This window comes from Prinia subflava, chromosome 7, assembly GCF_021018805.1.
Source record: "Prinia subflava isolate CZ2003 ecotype Zambia chromosome 7, Cam_Psub_1.2, whole genome shotgun sequence".
Classification (NCBI taxonomy): Eukaryota; Metazoa; Chordata; class Aves; order Passeriformes; family Cisticolidae; genus Prinia; species Prinia subflava.
In genome coordinates this window covers 21,639,722-21,665,156 of record NC_086253.1, presented here as the reverse complement: position 1 = coordinate 21,665,156, position 25,435 = coordinate 21,639,722, and the positions used below count along the sequence as shown (strand labels likewise).

Here is a 25,435-nt window from a genome sequence, read left to right as displayed (position 1 = left end):
ATAATACCTCAGAGACTTGTAGGAGGTGGGAATTTTTTCTTGTATTGAGCCTGAGCATTTTCCAGGGTATTTGTGAAAACAATGCAATGCAAATGCTTAGATTTTAATTTGTTTGAAATATATTTTTAGGAGCAAATACAATTTCCTTTACCCATAAACTGTCTACATTTGTGGACTTTTACATTTTAATTTCTACTGACAATAGAAATGCATTTCTTAGTTACTGCTTGGAAGTTATCTGGGTCTCTGAATTCAGTTGCTCAGGTACTGAAGATTATGGAATGAGCACAAGCAGGACATCAAACTGTTATTGTAGTGGTTCAAAACAGGCAGGAAGTGCTATTACCGTGTAGCTTCAATGGGAATGATTTGCAATTGATGAAATGAAATTCATTTGCAAAATGAAGATAAAGGATACTGACTATTTTTACTCTGAAGATGTTTCATACACTGTGATACTAGCCTCTTGAGTATTGTGCAGAAATGTGGCTATTTCCCCTTTTTTTGGGGAGTTTCCAGGCTATGCAAGTATTTGATAATTAGTGGATACACTGGTTTTGAGTTTTCTATTTAATATGTTTACAAGGTATATTGATGCTTTTTGCTTGGTTTTATTGTAGGGATTGTTTGATTGGTTTTATTGGTGTGGTGGAGTTTGTAGTGTTTGTTTGGTTTTCATTGTTGTTGTGGTAGTTTTGTTTTTTTGTTTGTTTGGGTTTTTTAGCCCTTGGTTCTACAGCATGGTACTGTGATGTGTGGGTGGTTAGATTTTGGTGGGTTTTTATTTTTATAATGGGCCTGGTTGTCAGAAGAAGACAGACAGTTCACCTAGATTTATCCTAGCATCAGACTGTGATTTCTGCACTTTTGCTGCACACTTCCTCTGCTTTGAACTATGTCTTTTTTTTAGTCTTGCCTTTCCATGTTGCCAGGGTACAGTCCTCAAGTACAAGATTACATGCTGCTACTCAGAAAACAAATGTCAGTGTTGTGACAGCTTATCCACTTTGTTTCTGCCATTGTTCAGCTTCGTTATGTACACATAAAAGCTTAAATGAGTTAATTAAAACACTTCTATCAGAAAGCAGAAAGATGTTAATTTTAGGGTTTTTTTTTAGGAAGAAAGACACACTGAAAAGCTTAGTTATGCAGTATGATTGTCAGATTAGGTTTAGGAAGTGTGAAATGTAACATTCACAAGCAGTGGTAACCTTGACATTTTGTACACTGCAAGCAGTTTGTGATAAAGATTTCTAAGCAAACTTAAAAGATGAGCCTTTGAGGAAGAAGATCTTGGCAAAATAAAAACAAAAAACCCCAACGAGATATATTCAGTATGGCTGAGTTCATTGTTGCTTTAGGATTTTGAATTTGCCATTACTTTTAGTGTTCTATGAATGAAGGCTGTACTTTTATTCCAAGAAGAAATACTGTTATGAAAGATGGGCTAGCAGTGACAAATCATAAATGGTACTTAAGCTGCGTGTAACATGTGGGTCTTGAGCTTAAAAAACATTCAGTTGTTGTGATTTAACCCCAGCTGGTATCTAGAACACAGCTGCTTGCTCGCTCCCACTGCAGTGAGGAGAACTGGAAAACAAGTGACCTCTTGGACTGTGGAATAAGACCAGTTTAATAATTAAAATAAAGCAAATATAATAATAATACTAAGGCTGATAGTAACTCTAGTAGAAAGGAGAGGGCATGATGCTCTGTGTATGGAGCATCCCTTTGGCCAGTTTGGGTCAGCCGTCCTGCCCATGCACCCTCCTGGCTTCCTGTGCATGCGCTCGCTGGCAGAGCATGGGAAATGAAATAGAAAGTCCTTGACTTAGATAAGCTGTACCCAGCAACATCAGTGTGTTATCAACATTATTCTCCTTCTCAAATGCAAAACACAGCCCTTCAACAGCTACTGGGAAGAAAATTAACTATCCCTTCCAAAACTAGGATGTCAGTGGTGCCTCGAGAAAAATCAGAGCAGTGGTATTTCTATACACTGAATTTCTTTATCTGTTTTGTTTGTATCAGGTGTTTTGGGCCATACTTAAACGTTGAAAATAACATTTCTTAGAATACAAAAGTCAGCTTTCAAGTGCATGTTTGTAAATGTGGGAAAGAACAGCTTTGCTAGTTTGGCTGTTTGTGTGTGATTTATATCTACAGTAATTTAAACATCACTTACTCTTTCAGTACAAATATTAGTTACAATGTATTTATTTTCTAGGAACTTCATGGAAATGAATTCCTGACTTGTGAAAATAAATTTGATCTAGAAGTGGATGAAGAATATTCTTCCAGGAATCTATGGTATGAAATAAGAATTACTGAGAAACTCAAAATGTAAAGAAGAAAATGTTATTTACTGATGTCACAAGTGGATCTCTAGCTCTGAGGGCACAACCATGACTATAATTTTTTTCTTCTATCTGAGGCTTTACCTCTTCCTATATGAGGCAAATCTGGGCACTGTGGCTGTTCTGAGACTGTTTAAACCATTTTTAAGAATGTCTTGTGGATTTGGAGAGTATCCCTGTTTTCCCCAGTCAGAATAAGAAAGACCAAGCTCCATTTTTGTATGTCTCGTAGCTGTGTCTGAACGCTCTCATAATTTACTTTGTCATTCGAAAAAAAAACAACCCATCTAAACAAACACAAAACTAAAACACATTCACCACTTCTGTCATGAGGCAGTGGCGAGTGGCTTGATGGAGTGGGAGCTAATGTACTTCTTATTTATCCACTCTGCACCAGGCTCCTGTTGAGGTGGGAGGGGGAAGAGAGAAGTGGTACTGCAAGCCATTGAAAGTATACAAAAAAGCAAAGCTAGCTTTTTGAGGAAGGAGAATTTAATTTTAAATTTCTGCTCAGGCTTCCAAAAGAGTGTTATTTTGGTACTATTCCTGTTGAATGGAGAAAGTAGGATTCAGGATGATCATGGTTATAAGATAGATTGTGTTTGGCATGTCTGTAGTTATTGTGATTATATAAGTTATAAACACACTTATATCTTACAGTATTTGTTCTAATTACTAATTTTATGTATTTGTGCATTGCAGTAATACATTTTAAGAGTAAGATTCAGTTTTTCTTTCCAGTTACTTTAATAATCAAAAAGAGAAGACAAAAGAATTTGCAAAAAATGAATCCTTGTCTCAGGAAGACCCATCATTAACACCAGAAGAATCTGAAAATGAATCTGTTTATTCTGTTGTGGAACAACATTCATTGTCTTTAAAGAAAAAGAAAAATAAACCCAAAACACACTCAGCATCTTGCAGTAAGATACAAAGTGGAGATTCTGATCGCTTGGCCAGTGAACAAAGGAAATTTTGGCAATTTGGTGGAGATCAAACTTTGATTGGAAATGAATCAATAACACCATATGCTTGCTTCTATGGACCATCAGTAAAGAAGGTTAAAGCAGGATGGCTGGATAAATTATCCCCTCAAGGGTATGGTATTTTCAGTGGTTATTGTGTAATTGTGACAATGTATGTTTGCATGAGAGATATTGTTTGTATTTAATCACTGCTTAATATTTGCAGTAGAAGGAGAAAGGGAATTATTTTCATTGAAAGAGCACCAAGCTTTTGTGAATTTAAAAGCTTTAAGTGATGTAACCTGTCCTAAATGCACTCAGGAAAAAATATTTTTCTTAAAATTATTGACCACCACTCATGAGCTATAGTGGAAAAAGAGATGAATTTGTACCAGTATTTCCAGTTGCTACATTTTTGCTGAATTTTTGTGGGCCACCAAGTAAGTGAAAATAAACTTTGATTCTGAAATACTACTTATTTGGCCATGGGTTAGAATTTAATAATTAGTGTGACTGGACACCCTGTTGCTTTCTGTCTGTGTTACTTGAGCTTTGAGTTTAGAATTCATCTGGGGTGAATTCCTCCTAGTTTAATTTATTTTTTGTGCCTAAAATTTGATGGGAGAAATCAAAGCTCAATACTTAAGATTCCATATAATGAAGAGACCACAATAGAAAATGAATTTTCTCTGTCATATTTGGAAGTTAGATGACAACAACAATAACAAGAACAACAAATCTTATATTTGTTTTCTGGCATAAGTTTTTTGTTTTATTTTAATTGATTTTAAATTCCAGCTATCATGAAACTGTTTTTCACTAAAGAATGCTTCATTAGCAGATCTTCCATCATAAATACTTGCAAACTCTGATGAAATTCTTTCTAGCTCCTTCCTTTTAAAATGTAGTTTTTAGTTTCCATTTGTTCTTATGAATTCCATGAATTCTTTTTTGTATTGAAAGTGGCATAATTTTACATTTTAAGTCTGTTTCTGATCTTCATTAGGACTTAGCATCTAGAGATTAAAGCTGTTGTACTTGTTAGTGCCATAATACACCTACTGCACTTCTGTTCAAGCCTTAGTAGATCTGCATTGTTTGTTCTTAGGACTATATATTGAGCTGTGCTGAAAGGTATCAAACTGTTTGGCCTTTCCTTTGATTATTTGTCATCGTAATAATCATCAGTAATATTATACATTACCATAACAATATGCAGCAATTCAGTATATAGGTTTTTTTAGTGAGAAATGTATGGAATTAAATTGTTTTAGAATACAGTCTGATTTGAACTCACTGGAAGCAGCTCTGTTGTACAGCAATTTCCATTTTTTCATGTTCCTTTCTAGGGAATCTGATTTGATATTATAGCTTTTTTATTTTTTTTGTGTTGATACAGTGATACATTGTTGAAGGCAATTAACAAGGTGGAATAATGGGTTTAATAAACCTCTTTAACCATCACAGAATTTCAATGTGCTCAAAACTATTTTCTCGCCTTTTTAAATTGTTTTGAACGTTTCATCCACATTTATGGATTGCCATTGTTCACCTTTGCTAAAGAATCAAAGAATAATTATACAGAGTATTTCCACATTTCTTTCTTTTTTTCTTTTTTTTTTCCAGAATTATTAGGGTACTGACTTCTTTGGGAACTGCAGTTGTAACTTTTATTTTACTTACAAGATTTTTTTTTTTTAAAGAACACTTTTGGCAGTTAGCTAGCAGAGTGATGAAAACTATAGTTCTTGATTCCATCTGGCTTGTCTTGCTCTGTTTGAAGGGATAGAGTTAAGAACAAGCTATGAAAGCTTCAAGAAAGTGCCATGAGAGAATATATTATTTGGAAAAGATCATGAGTTAACCACAAAATTAGTAGTGGTTAGTACGGAGTAGAACAGTTGCATGGTCATTAGCCTTGATCCAGTGACACTCCACAGCTACATTTCAAGGGCTTTTTCTCACGGGTGTTTCAGTGAATGATACATTTTTGTTTCTTTATCTTACAATACCATCTCTCAAACACCTAAAGAATTTAAAAAACCCCAACCAGTTAAAAAAAGATTTTTTTTTCAAGCACTGTCATATTTTATTTCATTTCCCATCAACAGAGTATTTCATTCTGTTCTACACCTCCCATTCTTTTTATAAAGCTCCAATTTACACCTGGCAGTTTGTGACTCCTTGGGGAAAAGAATATATACTGTTTTCTACAATTGCAACAAATCATGCAAATAAAGTATGGCCTCTCTTTTTTTAGGTAATTCACTATAAATAGTACAGCCGTTCAGTTTGCTCACATTGTATATGGTATTTAGGCTCACTCATCCCTGTATAATCTTGAAGCTTATTGACATTTTAATGCAAAATAGATGGTACAATGGCCTTTCCAGGTTATGAAAAATGATGATTTATTGTAGTCATATAATACAAGTTAATTAAGCCAGAGCTGCTATTTGATTAAAGTTTTGATAAGCTGATCACAGTCTACTAATCATAAAGCAGAGCACTCATTTAAAAGGAAAGGAAATAATGTTGGGAAAAGATATTAGTGGGGTCTTGTTCTTGCTTAATTAACTTGTTAAATAGATTTTAGAACTGAGACATTTATAGATGATAACCTACAAGGTGTCAACATTTTTAATGAGTGTAATGGACTACTTCAGGTTGATGTAAAAATATATTTTTAGAAGGTCTTTACAGAGCTTGAGGTAGTGGCACACTGAAAGCTTCTCATTAATGATGTCCAGTTGATAACACACATTGAAAATTAAATTTCATGTTGTACTTGTTGGGGGATGTGGTGTGCTGCTATTGATTTATTGGCCAGAAAACAGAGTCTTGGGGAGATGTGTTGACATTGAGTAACTGGAGGTACCATAGCCTGTAAACAGAGATGTCCTCATCATAAGCATAACAGTGAGATGGCCATTTGAGGTTCTCAGCTTTCATTTTTGGAAAGCATCTTAATAGAGCTTGTAGCACTTAGTTATGCTCTATGTTCAGAATATTCATTTGAACAGAAAGCTAAACAGGATTTGACCTGTCTATAATTTGTGATTGAGACATCCTTAAAACCAGTGACAGCTGTATGTCAATTGTATTAATTTTTCATTCACAGCAAATGTGTGTTTCAGAAGCGCTGGGTTAAATTTGATGGAGAGAGCATTTCTTATTACAACAATGAAAAGGTAAGGGACATGTTTTTGGTCATGTTTGGAACAAAATGCTTCTGTGTAATACACAAGATACAATGCAGAAATTATTGAATAATTACAAATGAATATTCAAGTTAATTTTCAATTCTACAATACTAGGGTGAGATGTAATTTAATATTTTAAGGTGTCTTTGTCTTCATGTATTGTTCATCCATTTGTTTCCTAGAAGGGCTTGTATTATTCACCTTTCCAGGTAGATATCATCAGATTTTTTTTTTTTACTTTAGTGAGAGACTGACACTGCTGCTGTCCTCAGAACAGAGCAGGATCATGCTAAACAGTTTTGCGAGATCTTATTTTGATGGTATTTGAAACATGTCTGGCCATGTGAACCTAGCAAACTGGAGATTGCGAGAGAGAAATTAAAAGTAGCATGGAAGACAATTTAAAAGAAAACAACCCAAACCTATGCGCTTGTTGACTCTGAGTAAAAATGTCTTTTTCCTGTTTGTCTTCTATGAATAATTGCATGTCATGGAACTAGGTTAGGTTTGAATAGGAATGTTCAAAACCAGCACAGTACTTCAATGTATAAGGCTGGTATTGTTTCTGTACCTGAGGATTGATTCTTGCTGAAACATTTGCAGACTCAAAAGCTGCTTTGATTAAAGTAGTTCACTTCTTTTATGTGATACAAAAATGCATTTGTAGATCATGGTTTTCAACAAAGCATATATTCCTTGTAATTTTCTTATAATTCCGTGTAATTACCCTTCAGAGCACTACAAAATTCTATTTCTTTTGCTCTGTGGTTTACTAATTAATTTTTCCTCTTGGAAGTTGTGAAAACCCTCTTAGACTGAAAAGTGATAGGTGATTGTACAATATGCATGTTAAGGGAAGTTGAGGTTCCCTTCCACGTGCATATGTGTTATTTTAAATGCTGGAAACCATTTCCTGTTGAAGATGCATATTACATTAGGAAGAGAATACAGTTTCAGGTAATAGTTCTGATACAGTATGGTGATTGGTGGTAAGACACCTATAGATGATTTATGATGGGGTGGGGATGTACAAACTGAAGTAGGATGAGACTGTTCATTTTCTGAGGGGCTGGAGAACAAAGAACTAAATCAAAAAATTATTTACATTGATATATGTGCCTACTGATTGCTTGAAACAATCTACCTTTACTTGCTTACTTTGGTTCACTTACAGCAGAAGACACGTTTTTGTAGGGGAAGGGAGCAATAGAATGAGGAGAGTAATGTTTGGATTGCAGTGACAAAAATGGTACCCCTTTGCAGTATTGATCCTACAGCTTCAGAGGAGCAGAAAAGTAGGATTAATCATTTACAAAGACATGAAAAAATACAGCAATGGGATTTGCCTGATGCTATCTGTAGCATAGTTAGGGAAAGAAATGCTAATAAAGAATTTGAAGCCGTGTATCTGCAGTGGGAATTTCTTTTTATTTTTTTTTCTTCTTTTTGAAGGTCACTGAAAGCATTACTTGGAGGTCAGGTGTGCTAGAATAGCACTTCTTATTCCTCTGTTTGTCATAAGAGATTCCAGAAGTCTTCCCTTCTGCTGAAATTAATGTTTATTGTGTCATGATGCATAGGAAGCCACCAACTCTGCATCCGCTATTTAAAATATATTTGTGGCAGGTTAGGCTATCAACAGCTTAGCAAACACTTGTGTTGAAGCCTCTTTGTCTCACTTTTCCTGAAATTTGAGTTGAAGCTTTGCTCTGGGTATTGAAGGAGATGGTGCTTGGTCTCTGTATATACAGTTTGACCAAGTCTGGGTGTCCAACTTGTCAACTTGGTGAGTCACATATGTGAAGAAATGTTAGATCTGAAAACTGCAAGGCCTGAAGCAAATTCTGGGCACGGAGGATTTGGTGAAACTCAAATTAGCTTGCAGATGGTAGGAAAACATAGTTGGGTACCAGTATTTCTCAGTGCCCAATGGGATTGTGCTGAATGAGCAGTGGTGTCACTCAGGAAAATGAGGTTTTGGTGCAGTGGTCTCTGCTGGATCACTCTCTCCACACCTGTGGTATTGGTGTTCGTATTTCATGCGAGATGGTTATCAGCATTTTCCTACTGCTGCTTGTGTGTTGTTATCTTGACATTATAAACAATGATTTGCAGACCCACCAAGACTTGCATGCAGCTTGAACTCCTTGCAAGGCCTTGCATGTCCCCTTTCCTACCTACATGGTTGAGCCATTTATATATTTAAGTGGGGAAGTTGTTTTAGTTTTAGAACTTAATGGCAAGTTCTCGCTATTCTAATGTGTGTTTGTCTTAGGACATTTCTTCACAGACAAGCATGTTATAAAGAAATTACACTTTTTGTTTCATGTATCAATTAAAAGTAGTTCTCAGAAGGAAATCAATCCATACTTAATATTTTTCTTCTTATTACAAGCAGAGAAGGTTAGACTCAGTGGAATGGAACTGTTTATTTTACCCAGAAACTCTACCAATGTTAAATAGCTCTATTTGTCATTCAAATTAGGAACTAGAGATGAGTTCTTGAGAACTAGAGGTTTTCAAGAAGGGGAAGTGTACTACATGGCTAATGAAGAGTGAAATAACCAGAGACTATAGAGAGAAGACACAGAGAGTATTATTCCTGAAAATGTCCATATGAATGCTTTTTTGAATGATTTAAACACCAATTTTATAAATATTTTTCTAACCTTGTTTTAGTTGTGTATCAGCTTCTATGTAATAGAGATCTCTACTTTGTAGCTGCATACATGAAAAGAGATTCAGCTTTTAACAAACAGCATCTGACCTAGGGAAGGCTTTGGCTTGAATCTGTGTTGCTCTCATTTCTTCTGTGTTCCTGGTCCTGAGAAAGCTGATGTAATCAGAGCAACATCCCATGTGGCTTTGTCCCAACAGAGCGTGGTTAACTGAAGAAGGGAAGGTAGAATTGGAGAATTTTTTTCAGCTACCCTATATGCACAAGTTTTGTTTCAAATTTCTTCCTGCTTTTGACAGAACTCTGGTGTTTTACCATGCACTTTATAGTAAGGGAAAAACTGCTGAGTACGTTGAAAGTTTTTATTTAAAACAGCTTAGCATCCCTGACAAACATATTAGTGACTTAGGAAAAGGACTTTACTGTTCAAGTGGAGAACTTCAATATTTTGTTGTGTCACAGTACAAATGAACGTTATAAAGAGCAAAATTCACTGCAAAACAGGTGAATCACTGTCATCCTTGAAATAGGTCATACTTAATCTGTTGTGGAAGTAAAACCAAAATAGTCCAATATGGTATTTTCCAGGATCCGTTAGCTCATCTCTGAATCACAACTGTCAAGAAGTGACATGAGGCTTTAATTGAAAATAAAAGTTTTTGTCAAACTAGCTGATATAAAAAACCCCACCTAAAAATTTTGCTTTCCCTGCTAGAAAATTTTTGTCAGAGAATTTTTAGCAGCTCTAAAACTAGTTTACACCACTCAGTAACAGAATAAATAGTGTGAAGTTCTTGCTGCGTTTGTTTGGGTTTGTTTCCTATATTCTCAAATAATTCACCTAATTTCTAGTCTGGAGTATTTCAAAGAGAGATATTGTATCTTGATCTGCAAGAACTTTTTAACAGGCATTAGTTTTGCACCTGAAAGAAAAGCTGCTGCACAGGAAAGATAGATTGATAAATTATTATGGTTTAAACTGTATTTGAAAATATGTGTGCCTTGGAGAACAAAGCTTTAGAAAGGATAATGGGTGGTTGTTTAAATAGCAAAGCAAAACTATGTTCAGTTTAAAAGGAAATAGACTTTTTTTGAGCAGATAGAATAAAATAGTTGTAACTTTCAGCAGTCTGTTATTCTCTTGCAGTAGTACCAAACACAGCCAGTAGATGCCTGCAAACACCATAACATATTTATAACTGAACACCTGCAGAACCAATTTATGTAAAATTTTTGTTTTACCATGCAAGGATCAGCAGTTAACTTCATATCCAACCTCATTTAAAAATATGTAAAATCACTCTTTTAACAAATATAGCCATAATGAAAATAGCTATGCAATTCTATCTATGGTCATTCTAACTATTTTTTGTGTGTAATTATAGTGACATGCTTACTTCTGCTGCATTTTCAGTATTTCCATTTATTTATCCACTAAACTACCTTCATTGCCATATATTAGTACCTCAAAATGAAACAACATTAGTATACTAAACTCAGTAAACAAAAAAGATCCAATGTATCCTTCCTGCTTCACATTCACAATGTTCCTCGAGTGCTAGTATGAAGTCTGTTATAATAATTTATACTTTGGGAGGGAAGTTATTACAGCACAATTTCTTCATGGGGAGCTGACTCTTGGGCTATTACTGCTTCTGAGTCATAAATTTTATCAGTATATCTGAGTTGTCTTGGTCAGAAAATGCACTGATGAAAGCATAGTGGAGACAAGAGCAACATTAACTGTGGAATCCAGAAATAATGCAAATGTATTTCTGAAGTGCACATCTGCTTCAGCTTTCCTTCCTGTCAACCCCCACCCCAAACCCTTAGGTTAATTTGGTTAAAGTGTGAGCTACTTGAAGGTAGTACTTGTAGCAGTTTCTTTTTCCTATCCTGCACTTGTGTTCTATTCAGTTGTCCTAATACCTAGCTGTAAATCTAAAACTATTGGGAAAATTTGTGCTGACCTCAATGGTTTATCCTCAGCCTGCAACCACGCCTCACACCCACTCACTCTTTCCCCAGTCAGGATGGGGAGAGAATCAGAAAAATAAACACGAGAACTTGTGGGTTGAGATAGACACTTTAGGATGTAAAGCAAAAACTGTGCACAAGCAAACCAAGGAATTCATCCACCATTTCTCCAGGGGCAGGCAGGTGTTTGGCCATCCCCAGGAGAGCAGGACTCTATTCTGCTTAATGCTTACTTGAGGATACAAGCTCCACCACTGTGAACATCCCCAGCTTTGCATACTGAACACGGTGCCGTGTGGTATGGATATCCCTCAGGTCTGCTGGGGGCAGCTGTCCAGGCTCTATCACCTCCCATCTTCTCGTGCACCCCCAGCCTCCTCAGGCGTGGGGTGGGGTTAGGAGCAGAAAAGGCTTCTCAGCACTGCTCAGCAACAGCTGGAACATCCCTGTGTTGTGAGCCCTATTTCTATCATCGGACACAGCCCCATGCTAGCTACTATGAAGGGAATTAACTTCCAAACCAAAACCAGCACACACAAATAGCAGAAAAGCACATATCTGATTCAAGCTAGAGCATTCTTGTTAGCACTGACAGGACAGTGTATTTTTGTAGTGTGATGGGAGATACTTTTCTTTGTGTTCGAACTTCGGGATAAAATCAGTGAATTTACTTTTCTTATTGACTACTCACTGAAATGGCAAGGTGCAGGGGGAACAGCAAAACTGTTTGGAATTCTCTGCCTGGAGAAAGTATAATATTTTTCCATGTCTCATTCTATCATACAAGTATAATAATTATATACTTTTAAATTACTTTTCTGTGAGATAGTAAATGTAATTTACTTTGGCATAAAATTGTAAATTAAAGTATGATGTTTTGCAATATTAATGCCATGAGATAATTTACGAAGTTGCATCTCAAATATGCACAATCTAGCTCATCATGGGATTTTATTCTATTTTAGAAGGTAGTAGATGTGCATAGATCCAGAACAGTGAAGTTGGTGAGAGGTAAGTAGTGAAGGGGTTCACTTATTCAGTTATATTAAGTGTAGTGAACTTCCTAAACAAGTAGTATTACATCAGAGAAATTTAAATTTCCATGATAATTAAATATTTTGACTACCTTTTTATTACAGGAAGTGTTCTCAAAAGGAATAATACTGCTCTCTGCAATAGCAACAGTAAGAGTTCATGGGGAGAGTAAGTTTGAAGTTGTCACGTCCCATAGGACTTTTGTCTTCCGTGTAGATAAAGAAGGTAAGTAGATGTGTGTTTCTAAAAATTGCCAGAGCTTTGTAATCACTGTGGAGAAATTGTTTGTGAAATATAATTTGTTATATTATGAGAAATATTTCTGGAATCCAGTTGGTTTATTTTCATAAAGTGAAACTGGAGATAGCTTTAAACTTTGTAAAAACAATGCAAATTGTTGAGCAATTACTTTTTCAAATATCAAAATGAGAAGACTATTTTCCCAACTCTTCTGCCTCCTCCCCCATCCTTCCCAAAGATTGATTTGTCTGAACATTTCCTCAAGTCTCACTAGCAGCTCTTACAGCCTGTGTGCTCTCAGACATCTGAGTCACCACTTGACAAAAAACTGGCAAAAAGACAGTGACTGATGTCTGGGACGTGGTGCTGTGATCAAAGGAAATTCGAGGTTTTCTGTCCTAGGTAGTATTTTCAGCCAGGTATTGATAGAGATTACAAATGTAAATTGTAGCAAGGAAGTTAGTATGTCTTCTAACTGAAGGCTTTATCAACCTCCAGCTGTAATATGTGGAATCAATATCAGTGCATGTATGATTTATTTATGGAAACAATCAAATAAAAATGAATGCCTAGAAAAAAAGAGATGCACAATATGTATTTACAACAGTACATGCCAGAGCCATTATAGCTAAGGGTCCCTCAGCATTTCCATTATCAAATCCTATTTTTATGGGTTATAGTTGGTTGTAAACATTTGCTGCAGGCTGCAACAGGAGTGCAGCATCATGAACAAATCCTTCTTACCAGGTTTGGCTCAAATACTTTCAGTTATTTTTATGCTCTAAGCTGAGTTTAAAAGTATATATTTCTATATTATATTTGCTTTTCTCTTCCAAATCTGTTATTAGGTTTTTTCTTTTATAAATTAGAATATAACCATCTTGGTGCAATAGATTTTGGAGGGCTGCATTTTGTTTTGTGGGCCTTTGCCGTGGATACTATAAAAATGTTAAAAACTTATACTGACTTGTAAAATATAGTCAGAGCAACCACTTGTTATATATGAAATTCCTTTTTCATATAGTATATAATCATCTTTGGACATAGTATCCTGTCTGAAAAGCTGTTTACTTAAGGTTAGAAGTGCTTATTGCATAAAGAATTTGGCCATTACTGTATCCAGAACTGAATGATGTATTCCCAGTAAAGTATGTAAATAACCCTGCTTGATTTCTGTAATGTGCAAAAACCAAAACTGTTACTTGATGCTATTACTTCTGTCAATTTGTGGTTTGTAATTGTTCTGGGACTATTCAAAGTGTACTTAACTTCTTTCAATGATTTTGAAATGGAGACTTTTATATGTATTTTGAGATACCAGAAATGCATTACTTTTGGATGGATTTAAATATCTAGAGGGAAAAGCACTATATATAATGGTTTTGAAAAGTTTAGGGGCTTTTGGGGGCAAAATAAATAACCAAACAAGGGGATAGCAGTGAATTAGAGCATAACTTGCTCAGATGCAGTGAGATTTTGTTTTGCCGGAGTAAAATACCATTGAAAAAAAACACTTCTACAGTAATTTGATGCCGTCAGCTATACTAAAGTACTTTGAAAAGATTACTGGAGTATTTCAAGACAGCATATATGTATTTTAAAGCAAATTTCTTTACAGGAACACTTGGATCACATTCCCTGTGCTAATCTGTCAGGCTGCTATTTCCTTTTCTACTTTTTCATGAAAAGTATTTTATGATACTTAAATTTGTGTATTTGTTCCATTACGTTGCACACATGCCATTTATAAAATAAGCACGTTATTATTTTAATGGTGTTCCCTCCAGTCTTCCACACTAATTTTGCCAGCTTTATACATACTATGTCTAGAACTTCCAATGCCTCTCTCTTCTCCCCCCAATATATTTTGTGATCTAGTTGTTTCAGAGCAAATAGTTGAAATATTCATGATGGTCCAGTCGCATAAGGCAAACCTAATTCATTTGGACTACTCAGCATTAAGGTATATTGATTTTAGTCTGGTGAAATAGCTGAACATAGTGAATGAGACTGAGTGAAACTTTATTACTTCACCTCCTTGTGTTCATGTATTTCTAAGATGTTACATTAATAATGCATGCAGAGATGCTCAAACACGCATTTTCTTAATTACTCAGCACCCTTGACAATATCAAGCTTAACCACCACACCTTAATGGAATAGATTGTAAATTACCAAGTGTTTTTTCTTAAAAGCATGGCCAAGCACGGAATAGCACTGGTGCTGGTTTGCCTCTTCAGTGACAGATGGCATTTAGGCTCCCTGATTTCTGCTTACATAACTGCTGTAATTCTTTCCAATTGGTCTGGCTTCCAGAAGGTGAATATGCCACCTCAATCTTTAAGCTTTCTGGAGTACAGTGTCTCAGAACTAGCAGTCATGGTTTTAAGAATCTTGATCATCAATTTGTTTGGATTGGTGTGTTGATTGTTGGGAGTTAATTGGATGGATGTCCTTCTAACACTTCCAGTGATAAAGATTCTCATTATTTTTATTTATGTCTCCTCCTCCTCAATGTGGATGTTCTCTCTTATTTGGCTATGCCATCAACCAATGTGGCAACAACATTGGGAAAAACAATGTGTAGAGAAGAGTGAAGCTGCTGCTTAACTAACTATCTTTGACCAATTTTTTTTTCTTGTTTAGAAGAAAGAAATGACTGGGTTAATACGATGCTCAGTGCCTTGAAATTGCAGTCTGATAATAACTCTCAGTCTCGACCTTCTGTCACCCCTGAGAAAAGTGGATATCTTGAGCTGAAAGGATACAAAACCAAAATCTTTATTCTACTTCAGGGGAGTACTGTATGGATCTGCAAAAATGAGCAGGTAAATTTTTCATGTGCTTTTTTGTGAATGAAAGCTTATAAAAATGGTTTAACTAGTGAGTTGGAAATTGATGGCTCTTTGTGAATAGGTGCATTTCAATATAAATGCATATCTCTTTATGTGTAGTACTTTATTGCTGCTATCCTCAGAAGGCTTCACAAAGCAGGAAAAGAATCATTATGTCTGTTGTACAATAGAAAAAAGTGAATATATAGTGAGGTGAAGTGAAAAGCTCTGAGTGTCAAAACATGTTAGTGTCAGGGCTGGGATTAATTCACTCTTAAAATGTGGGCCATAAGCACTCAACTTGATCAGAAGGCTTATTTTGTGCACTGGTTTCAGTTTTATAATACACTGCCCTGGAAAGTGGGCTGTACAGAAACACATTGTGGTATTTAACTGATACTTCAGGGAAATGTTCAGAAATGATGTTCTTTTTGTTTCCAAGAAGAGAGACTGGCCAGATTCTGTTGTGCACTGTAATATTTTAAACAAACCCAATATTAAAAAATGTGAAGTAGGCCTATCTTTTCTACTTACAAAATCTAGGGCTTTTAGTTTTGTTTTGGGCATGACTATATTATAATATAAAGTGGAACTCAATAGGGTGCCATAGGCAGGGAATAAATGGGGTAGCTGGGTTCAGTGAATAATTGTGTGAACTAGTGTAAGAAAAAATCTATTGCAGGACATTAAATGGCAGGTGATATTTCTTTGTGAGCCAGTTAATTACCCACAAGTAGCTGGAACCTGGGATGGCAATTGGGGAGGTGTTTTTACATGCTTGCCTCGTTCTATTTCTTTCAAAGCTGTATGCAGGCAAATCCCTGTCTCAAAAATGAATGGTCTCTCTTGGAGTTGATCTCACTTCTTCCCCTGTTATCCTCCTCTCTGAAATTAATTAAGTGTGCTTGAGGGTCCACGTAATGTTTGATATTAAATCTTACCATTCTTTCTCAGGGTATGGCAGGAAATTAGAGACCAAGAAAGACCTGTTTTTCTTTCTACTTACTGTACTTCAAGGAAGTTTTACTTGTCAGGTACATTCTTTGAGGTCAGTCAACAGCCAACAAATCAAGAATGTTCTAATTGAGTTTACATGGCAAACCTGAGGAGGGAGGACCAGCAGAGAAAAAGTGTGATGAATTGACTACAAATCTCTATTCCCCATCCCCCTAAGTTGCAGAGTGGGGAGGAGGTAGAGAAAATCAGGAGCAAAGGAGGAAAGGTATTTTAAGATTTTAGTTTATTTCTCATTGTCCTACTCTGGTTGGATTGGTAATATAAAATAAAGATTAAACTGATTTGCCCAAGTTGATCCTGCTTTGCCTGTGACAGTAATTGGTGAGTGATCTCACCCTGTCCTTGCCTCTTCCCTCAATACTTCTATTTTCCCTCCCCTGTCTAGTTGAGGGAGGGGGGAGAGTGATAGGGTAGCTTTGATGGGCATCTAACATCCATCTAAGGTCAACCCACCACAAACATGACATGGGTTATGGATTTATGCTGTAACTATAACAAAACTCCATAAATTATTTAGATATGTAATATGATACCAAAAGTGTATTAAATTCAAATGTGTCATTTGAATTTAAGCCCACAGCATATGTTTTGCTGAATGAGCATCAAGGAGAGAAATTGGTCTTCATAGCTGAGAACAGTACTCTTTATATATCCTGAAATCTTCAGGCCTGATTATTGTAATGAATAGGTGACCCGTCAGTTAATATGTTTATTTCAGTTCACAGCTCATCTTTAAAGAGGAACAAAACCAAGATGCAAACACCACCCCTCCATTCTGAGACCTTGTGTTTCACTGAGGTGCTCTTGCATTTTGAAAGAATGAGGTTGACCTACCTTATAGTTGTTGCTCATGAGACTCACACTATGGGTGTGCTCAGTGTTACTCTCCTGTCATGGCATTTCCAGGTATTTTATCAGTGAGGGTCCATGGAAAGCATTCTCATCCATGAAAATCTTCTTTTTGTGGATGTTCTTTGTTAACAAGCCACTTTTCCTTTCAGAACTTACGCTTTTTGAATCTTATGTCCCTGAATGTTTTTGAGTGGTCCTTGTGGATGTTCTGGGCTTTTTGATCGAGGAGCAAAGATATCCAGATTTGTGGAGGAATTTCTCCTCCAGAGTGATAGGTCATTTGAAATTAGTTATGTCCCTCTTAAAAGTTGCAGTAACAGGCATCAATGTTTTGCTTTTTTCTTTTGTTCTTACTCTACTTGAATGTAACTACTGGGGGCACCTTTCCTGCCTCGAGTAGTGCTTTGAACTTCCTCTGATGATATGGGGCACTCCCAGCTCTGCCCACTGTGCTGAGTCAGTTTTTCTGACTGTATATTGATACAAAACAGAGCCATTTACTCTTGAAGGATTCTTGATTGCTCTTTTCTGCATTTTCAGAGTGCAGATTGTATGATTCAGATACTCCAAGACTTCTCGCCTCCCCCATCACTTTCTGTTTTTACAGATTTTTTTTTAATTTTATTTTTTTGGATGTGCACATATGTGTTGGTTCTATTGCTTTTTCTGTTGTGTGGCAGGTTGTATGTGCTCTCCCCTTTCAACATGATGCATTTCAGAATTGCTTTAGCTGATCATGAAAGCACATCCTTATACAGCCCTTTTACTAGATATTTATTCCCTTCTACTACATGGATGCTCTGCAAAGATCACTGTCCACAGTGCAGCAGAAGACAAACCAAATTCAAGCCCTGAAACAGAATGGTTAGGTGTGCTGCCAGCCTGTTAACTCCTCCTGTGTACATGAGTATTGTAAACAATGGTGCAAAACCATCTTCTTCCCAAAGCTGACTTATCTAACCCCCAGAAAATTCACATGGTCCTAAGACATTTCTTTTCAGAATCTGTATCTGAACAATATCCTTTCTTCATGAAATTTCTGGATGTTTGTGAATCAGAAGAAATAGCTTCTGTCTTTAGGGTTTCAAAGTCTGCAATTCTTTGTCTACCTCTTGGGTATTAATTTCAAGTGGAAAACAGAATGATTTTTACTGCAGTACTGAAGAAAACCATCACAATACAGCACAAATCCATTAGAGGGCGATGTTGATCTAAAAATCCTTCCCCGTCTCCAGTTTGCAGTTGAGCCAGTAATTATCAGGCAAATCTGCCCAGGGATGTCCTCAAATCCTGTTCATATTGGAATTCACATCCATACTAGACTCCCGGAGAGCCTTAGAGGGGTTTATTATAACTGCAGTGCTAAAAGACACCTATTTAGACTTCTTACAATGTTGAAATGAGATTGGATTGAGCTTATTCATTGATTTCTAATAAACTTGATAGAGGAGAGTCTGCTGTTACTTTAAAAAAAAAAAAAAAATTCTTCAGTGTTAAAAGTGGAGAAGATCCTAAGCCAAATGCCAAATCATAACATAACCACCATGAACTTTGAGAAGTTCAGATTGAGATCAGAACATCGTGTCTCAGGCTCCTTTCTAGTTAAAAAGTGATTGGTTTAGCTTGAACTTGTGGCAGTGATATAGTGCTAGTACTAAACCATCAATTTCTTTGACTCATGTAGTGTAAATTTCTTAAACTTCCTCTCTTGAGCAAAAGTGAAAAGTAAATTGTACAGAATCAATTTGTTCAACCTGCAGCTTGCTGAAATTCCCATTTCTGTTTCAAAGTCATTCACGCTTAAATAAAAGCATGTAATCTGATCATTTGTGGCAGTTCAAACATTGGCTTGAAATGTCAATCTGCAGTGGCAGTGCCAGTGACAACCTTCCCTTGGTTACCATCAGAAGGGCTGATAAATGCTTGTCTGGTCTGCTTGGATATATCCCCTTTGTTAGGCTATATTCAAGATTTACTGGTATCTAATGTCAGAGAGAGCTTAGATGTCATTGTATGTGTGCTAGAATTTGGCTTTGAAAAGAGAAATCAGGATCTTCTTATTATTGCTTTGGCTGATTAGATGTATTTACCTGGGATATTTGAGGAAATTTTGCCATATATAAAGATGAGGGACTGGTATGGCTGTGTGCTGTAATAACTTGTGAAATGTTTTCTTCATGCCTGACCCCAAGTTAAAGGTAGAATGGTGATGAGTATTCTCTTTGTTATGTATAAGCAATAATACAAATTACGTATTGAAAACCTCTTGTTTAATTTTGGCTTAATGTTCCTATTGATTTCAGAGGGTGTTTTGTTTTGTCAAAAATTGAAATGATTTGCTCTACGGCAGATGGAAATGTTTATTCATGTTGAGTAAACCAGTAAGGGTGCCTAGTAATTTTAATTTCCTCTGTAATGCTAATGGTGCATTTAAAGCAAAACTGGACAACACCAAAGGATGCATTACGAGAAAATTAATTAGGCAAAAAATGGCAAAGGGTGGGATAATGTAGAGAACTGATACAAGGACAGCTGAAAGGACAAGCAAAAGCTGATGCATGAGATTGGCATCTTGAAAGAGAGCAAGTGATGTGAATGTCAGTGGATGGAAGCAGAAGGGATATGTGCATGAGTGTCTGCATAAAGGCAGAGATACATTCTTTGTTAAGGGGCTTAAAGGGGAGCATTTTTGAGCAACCTGACCTACTGAAAGATGCCTCTGCTGGATATGTGTTTCAGGGGGATTGGATTAGATGATCTTTAAAGGTCCCTTCTAACCCAAACCATTCTATGATATTATGAAATACATTGCCAGAGACATTGTGGTTGGGATTCAGGGGCAGACTTGGAAGTCTTTTGATATACAGCAATTGGAATTTATGATGATACTCTGCGAAGGGGATTGTTCATTAGGAAATGTTCTTGTTTTACCTGGAGAAAATGGAATCCTGATTAATGATCAAGAACATGATGAATGAAAGTGAAATCCTTTTGAAAAGAAAAGTATCTATTAAGAACAGTCGAAAGTGTTTAACAGTGGAAGAGTGCCAAAGAAGAACAGTTAAATGAAGTCCTGAAGATGAGTAGTAATGATTGGTTGTCATGCTAAAGCATCATGAGAAATTCTTTTTAATGTATATAGATTGTTTGGTGTATCATTATGATTATATTTGTGAATATAGTGAGTACAAGGTGATGGAAACAGCAATAAGAAAGAAAACTGGGGAGGGGAATTGAATGCAAGTTGTGCAGAAAGGAAAATACTTATAAGTTTTGAGATCTAATGAGGAGAAAAACAACTGAATTCTGAAAAGTAAGTTCGGGAAAAAGGGGAGTAAAGGCAACAAAAGGAAACAGGAGGAGGAGCAAGAAGACTGTTCAGATGGCTGATAGAGGGTGAGAGGAGAGAGAAGTGCCTGATATGTATGGGGTGTGGCAGTGGAAGAAGGAATTATTGAGAATGAGTAAAGAAGAAGAAGCAAAATCCTTGTAATCGTGTTTCTCCTGTTCGCAATTCTCATCCCACATCCTCATCTCCCTTGTCCCAAGAACATGTGTGTTTGTAGAGATTTTCTGATGAAAAACTGTTGTTTGTAATAAGTGGGAAACTCTAAAGAAACTGCTGTACTTGATTGCTAGTGTAGACTGTGATCAAACATGGTTACAAACACAACTAAACTTGTCCTGGAATGCCTTAAATAGGTGAAGATAGCAAAAAAAAAAAAAGAAAAAAAATATTGGCTTTTTGGTTGTTTGATTCATTCTGGCTTTGCTCTTCCTTTATAACAAAACAAATCTGTAGGAAATGTTAAAAATCAGAAATGGAACAACCCAAAAATATACCAAATAGGTTGGAGGGGGAAAGACTAATGTGAAGAACTGTTTTAAGGCAAAATATACTGATACATTGTAGTGGAATCGAATGATCCAGCCTCTTTTAAATATGGTTGTTTGCATCAAGCTGTACCTGGGATGATAGATTAAGGTCATATCCCTAACTTTCTAGCAGTTCCTTGCAAGAAATTAATTCCAATTTTCCACACTCAAAAATATAGCAACAATCAATGGCTGTGCATAAGAAACAACTGAACAGGAAATAATTGTGTAAGAAAGCTTTAAATCTTTTGTTTTTGCTTATTATAATACAAAATTAATGATGTTGAGCGGGGAAAAAGGTTTGTTGTTTTTATGGCAATTGCTTCTTCAGTTTTAAACTAATTGCACCTCTACTTCAAAAAAGATTTAAAAATAGATTTAAAATGTTATGCTACTGAAGTGGCTCAATCAGAGAAGAAAAATGTGTCAATGACCATCTTTACGAGGAAGATCTGTATTTTGCATTCAAAAAGTATTTTGTGTGGTGTTGTTATAGATTCTGGAAAATATTAACACAGAGAAGAGCATGAACAGGACTTCTATTTAAAAAAATAGATGTAAGTGTTAGTGTTAAGTTCTTCTACATGCAGCTAAACTTTAAGGAGTTTTTCCTGTTCATTTGTTTTAATGCTAAGATCTTGTTGAGATGTAAGTACATCTAAAGCAGTCATGAAATATGGTAAAAAGCCTAATGCTTCCACAACGATAAAAAGCTTCCTTATTAATCTCATTTGGAGTAAAGTTGTCAGTTTTTCAGTAATGCTCTGTCAAGCTTTGTGGATGACTAATACGTATATAGCCCGCTACCTTAATCACTTTAAAATTAACAGTGAAGAAAAGTGGAATTTGTTTGAATATCGTGACGATTTTACATAGTGGCAGAGTGTTGGCGGGGGAATCAGCCAGAGTCAAGACAGCACTCAATATGAGTTAAAAATCTTGCTCCTTTATTTAGCTATTTGGCTTACATTTATACTGTGCTAAGCATATCATGCACCTAACTCTGAACATCATTGGTTAAACCACAGTGTTCACGCCTCCTTGCAGTAGACATAATTGGCTTAGAAGCTCTGTCCACGCGGCTGGATGCTGTGAGCCTTCCCCAACTTATGGTCAGCGCATCCTGTCTAGCATCCTGTTACAGCTATTGCTCCAAACTTTACTTCATGCTTATCCCATCTAAAGAACAGTTCAAGGACATTTCAGCTTCTCCTCATCCTTTAGGCTAAAAGCAGGATTGTGCACATGTCCCTGCTTTTCCAGCCATGCATCCACAGCAGAGCACACACGTAAGTAGCTGAAGAATCTTTCAAGTACTTGCCATAAGGCTATAACACTATTAATGAGATGTTGGGGGAATCCATTTACTTCTAAGAGCACTGGAATTTCTCAAGACCGTTGTTCATATGTTGCTCGTTTTTAAGAACTTCAAGCTTGGCTTCAAATCCCATGGTAAAATAATGTATTGGATTAAAAACCCTAACTATAGGAACCAGAGCATTGTTATTGGAACTTCCTTTTATAACTGTAGACTGAGCTCTATCTTTTTATTTTAAATCACATGAAAAAAATATTTCTGCATTCAATTAATCCAGAAGGTTGTATAATCAGCATGTATGTATATATATATATACACACACACTTAAATACCGAAGTCTTCTTTTTTTGTACTTGTATGCAACAAGAAGGTTTGAGGTGACAATGAAACTGAAAAAGAAAGTATTTTTCAAGAACATTTGGATCTCTTTTCTTTCAGTAGCTCGATATACTGTAGAATTAAATGCAGCTAGAACACTACTTGATTTCTGTTGAATTGTAAACATATTAGTCAGCTCTCATGGGAAACATGCTGAAAAACCAGTCAGCGGCTTTGGTTGGATTTTTCTCTTTTAAATTGAAGGCAATGTAAAACACATTTTCCCCATTCCTGTGTTACTTCTATGCATTTGCCACATTTGGTTTAGTTTACTGATTAGTTTTTTTCCTCAGCCTTTTTTTCCTATGCTTTATTTCAGCTATTAAACTAATTAACATAGCTAAATACTAATACTTATATCAAGTTACATGCAATTACAACAGTGAAGACCAGAGCAGTTCTGAGGCAGTGCAGACAACATATCTTCTCAGAAATATTCGTTTCACAAACTTAGATAGGTAGAAACATATATTAAGATCATCAGAGAATCATCACAGAATGGTTTGGGTTGGAAGGGACATCAAAGGTCATCTAGTTCCAACATCCCTGCTATGGACAGGGGTGCCACACTCTAGACCAGGTTGCTCAAAGACCCAACCAAGCCAGCCTTGAAGGCTTCCAGGGATGGGGCATTCCCAGTTTCTCTGAGCAATTCATTCCAGTGCCTCAACACTTTTAGAATAAAGACTTTATTTCTAATATCTAATGTAAACCTACTCTCAGTTTGGATCCATTCCCCCTTGTTCTGTCACTACATGCTATTGTAAAAAGTCCCTCCCTATCCGTCTTATGGGCTCCCTTTAGATAGTGAAAGGCTGCAGTTAGGGTCACCCTAGAGCCTTCTCTTCTTCAGGCTGAAAAAACTCAGTTCTCTCAGCCTTTCATCATAGAAGTGTTTCATCTCTCTAACCAACTTGGTGTTCCTCTTCTGGACTCACTCCAAGGTCCCTGTCCTTCCTGTGCTGGGCCCCCAGAACTGATGCAGCCCTGCAGGTGGGGTCTCAGCAGAGCAGAGCAGAGGGGCAGAATCCCCTCCCTGGCCCTGCTGCCCACGGGGCTCTGGATGCAGCCCAGGACACGTTTGGCTCTCTGGGCTGTGAGCGCCATGGCTGGGTCATGTCCAGCCTCTCACCCACCAGCACTCCTGAGTCCTTCTCAGCAGGGCTGCTCTCAAACTGCTCATCCCCCAGACTGTGCTGATACTGGGGGTTGTCCTGACCCAGACGTAGCACTCTGCACCTCATATTATTAAGCCTCTTAAGATTTCCATGTGCCCACTTCTCAAGTTTTTCCAGGCCCCTCTGGATGCTGCCCCTCCCATCCTGTCTCTTGGGAGTTTCAACTGCACCTCTCAACTTGATGTCATCCTGAAATTTGCTGAGGGTATATTTGATCCCTTCACCTATGTCATTAATGAATATATTAAGTAAGTAACATAGGTCCCAATACAGACCCCTGAAGGGCACCACTTGTCATTGATGTGTGGTGGGTGTCTGAGCCATTGACCACTGCCCTCTCAATGTGACTTTCCAATGGATTCCTCATCCACTGAACAGTCCACTCATCAAATCAGGATCTCTGTAATTTAGAGAAGAGATGGTGTGACAGACTGTGTCAAAGGCTTTATAGAAACTCAGAAAAATGGCTCCTGTGGCTCTTCCCTTGACCACCAATGAAGTCATTCCATCATAGAAGGCCACTAGGTTACTTAAGCAAGACTTTCCTTTGATGAAGGCAAGCTGACTGTCTCAAATCTCAATCTTCTCCTCATCTGTTGTCACCAGACTTCCATGATAGTGTATGTGAATTCCATGTCCTAACTAGTTAAATATACTGTAATATGCTATTGCAAACTTTTGTTTGGTATATAACTTCTGTTACCAATTTGTGAGGTTTGAAATCCATTACAACTCAATTAAGTGGATGTGGTTTCTGAATTCAGTCTATACTTCCTGTTGCAGAGCTCAGACAAGTAATGTCACAAAAGGATGTTTTTTCTTTTGGTACAGTGCCTATATGATAAAGAACTAAAGTTGTATGAATATCCTTCTGTGCAAGGTAACAGGTGGGGCTATTCTTTTGTCCAGTCTGAAAGGGAAAAGCAATATTGCTGAAGACTAGGATTTGCCTAATCTATGACAAATATCATCAGATGAGCACTGGCAGTCACTTTATGATGATTAAAATTTTCTCCTTGGTTGCAAAACTAAATAAAATGGATTAGTGTGCACCAGCATGAGACCAAAGAGTATGTCTGCAATTCATTAGTGTGCTTTGTAGCTGAAACCGTAATGTTTAGAACTCCAAGCACTTAAAAGCAAGTGATTGATCATAATGCATTTAGCTTGCAATAGCTGATTGTGTAGGAAATGCACAGTGTTCATAAAGAAAACAGTTTTGGTATTCATGAATTTCTGTTGTTACTCGGTGAATTTCAAGATTGTGTGGTTTTACTTCAGTCTCTGTTGGAGTTCATCAGAGTTAGGACCATTGCAACTCTTTGAAAATACCCAGAATTTGTAGTACCCCCTCCCTTTTTTCCTCTTCACGCTTTTTCAGCTTCCACCTCTTTTTATACAAATGCTTTATTCAACAATAGACACTTGGTCCAAAATTGTTCTTTTCTCCACAGTGGGGGCTGGAAATGGGAACAGTAGCTTTGATAGCAGTGCAGAGAGAGCAGGCTGGAGTTGCTTTTGGACTACT

The 25,435-nt window shown here is 36.7% G+C and overlaps 1 protein-coding gene across 1 annotated transcript in view; it reads left to right on the top strand.

Moving 5' to 3' along the window:
- Positions 1-25,435, top strand: part of ARAP2 (ArfGAP with RhoGAP domain, ankyrin repeat and PH domain 2) — a 125,481-nt gene that overhangs the window by 17,240 nt on the left and 82,806 nt on the right. The window contains 5 exon segments of the mRNA XM_063401750.1: positions 2,228-2,310; positions 3,099-3,455; positions 6,444-6,513; positions 12,319-12,439; positions 15,101-15,282. Coding sequence (XP_063257820.1) covers positions 2,228-2,310; positions 3,099-3,455; positions 6,444-6,513; positions 12,319-12,439; positions 15,101-15,282 — 813 coding nt within the window.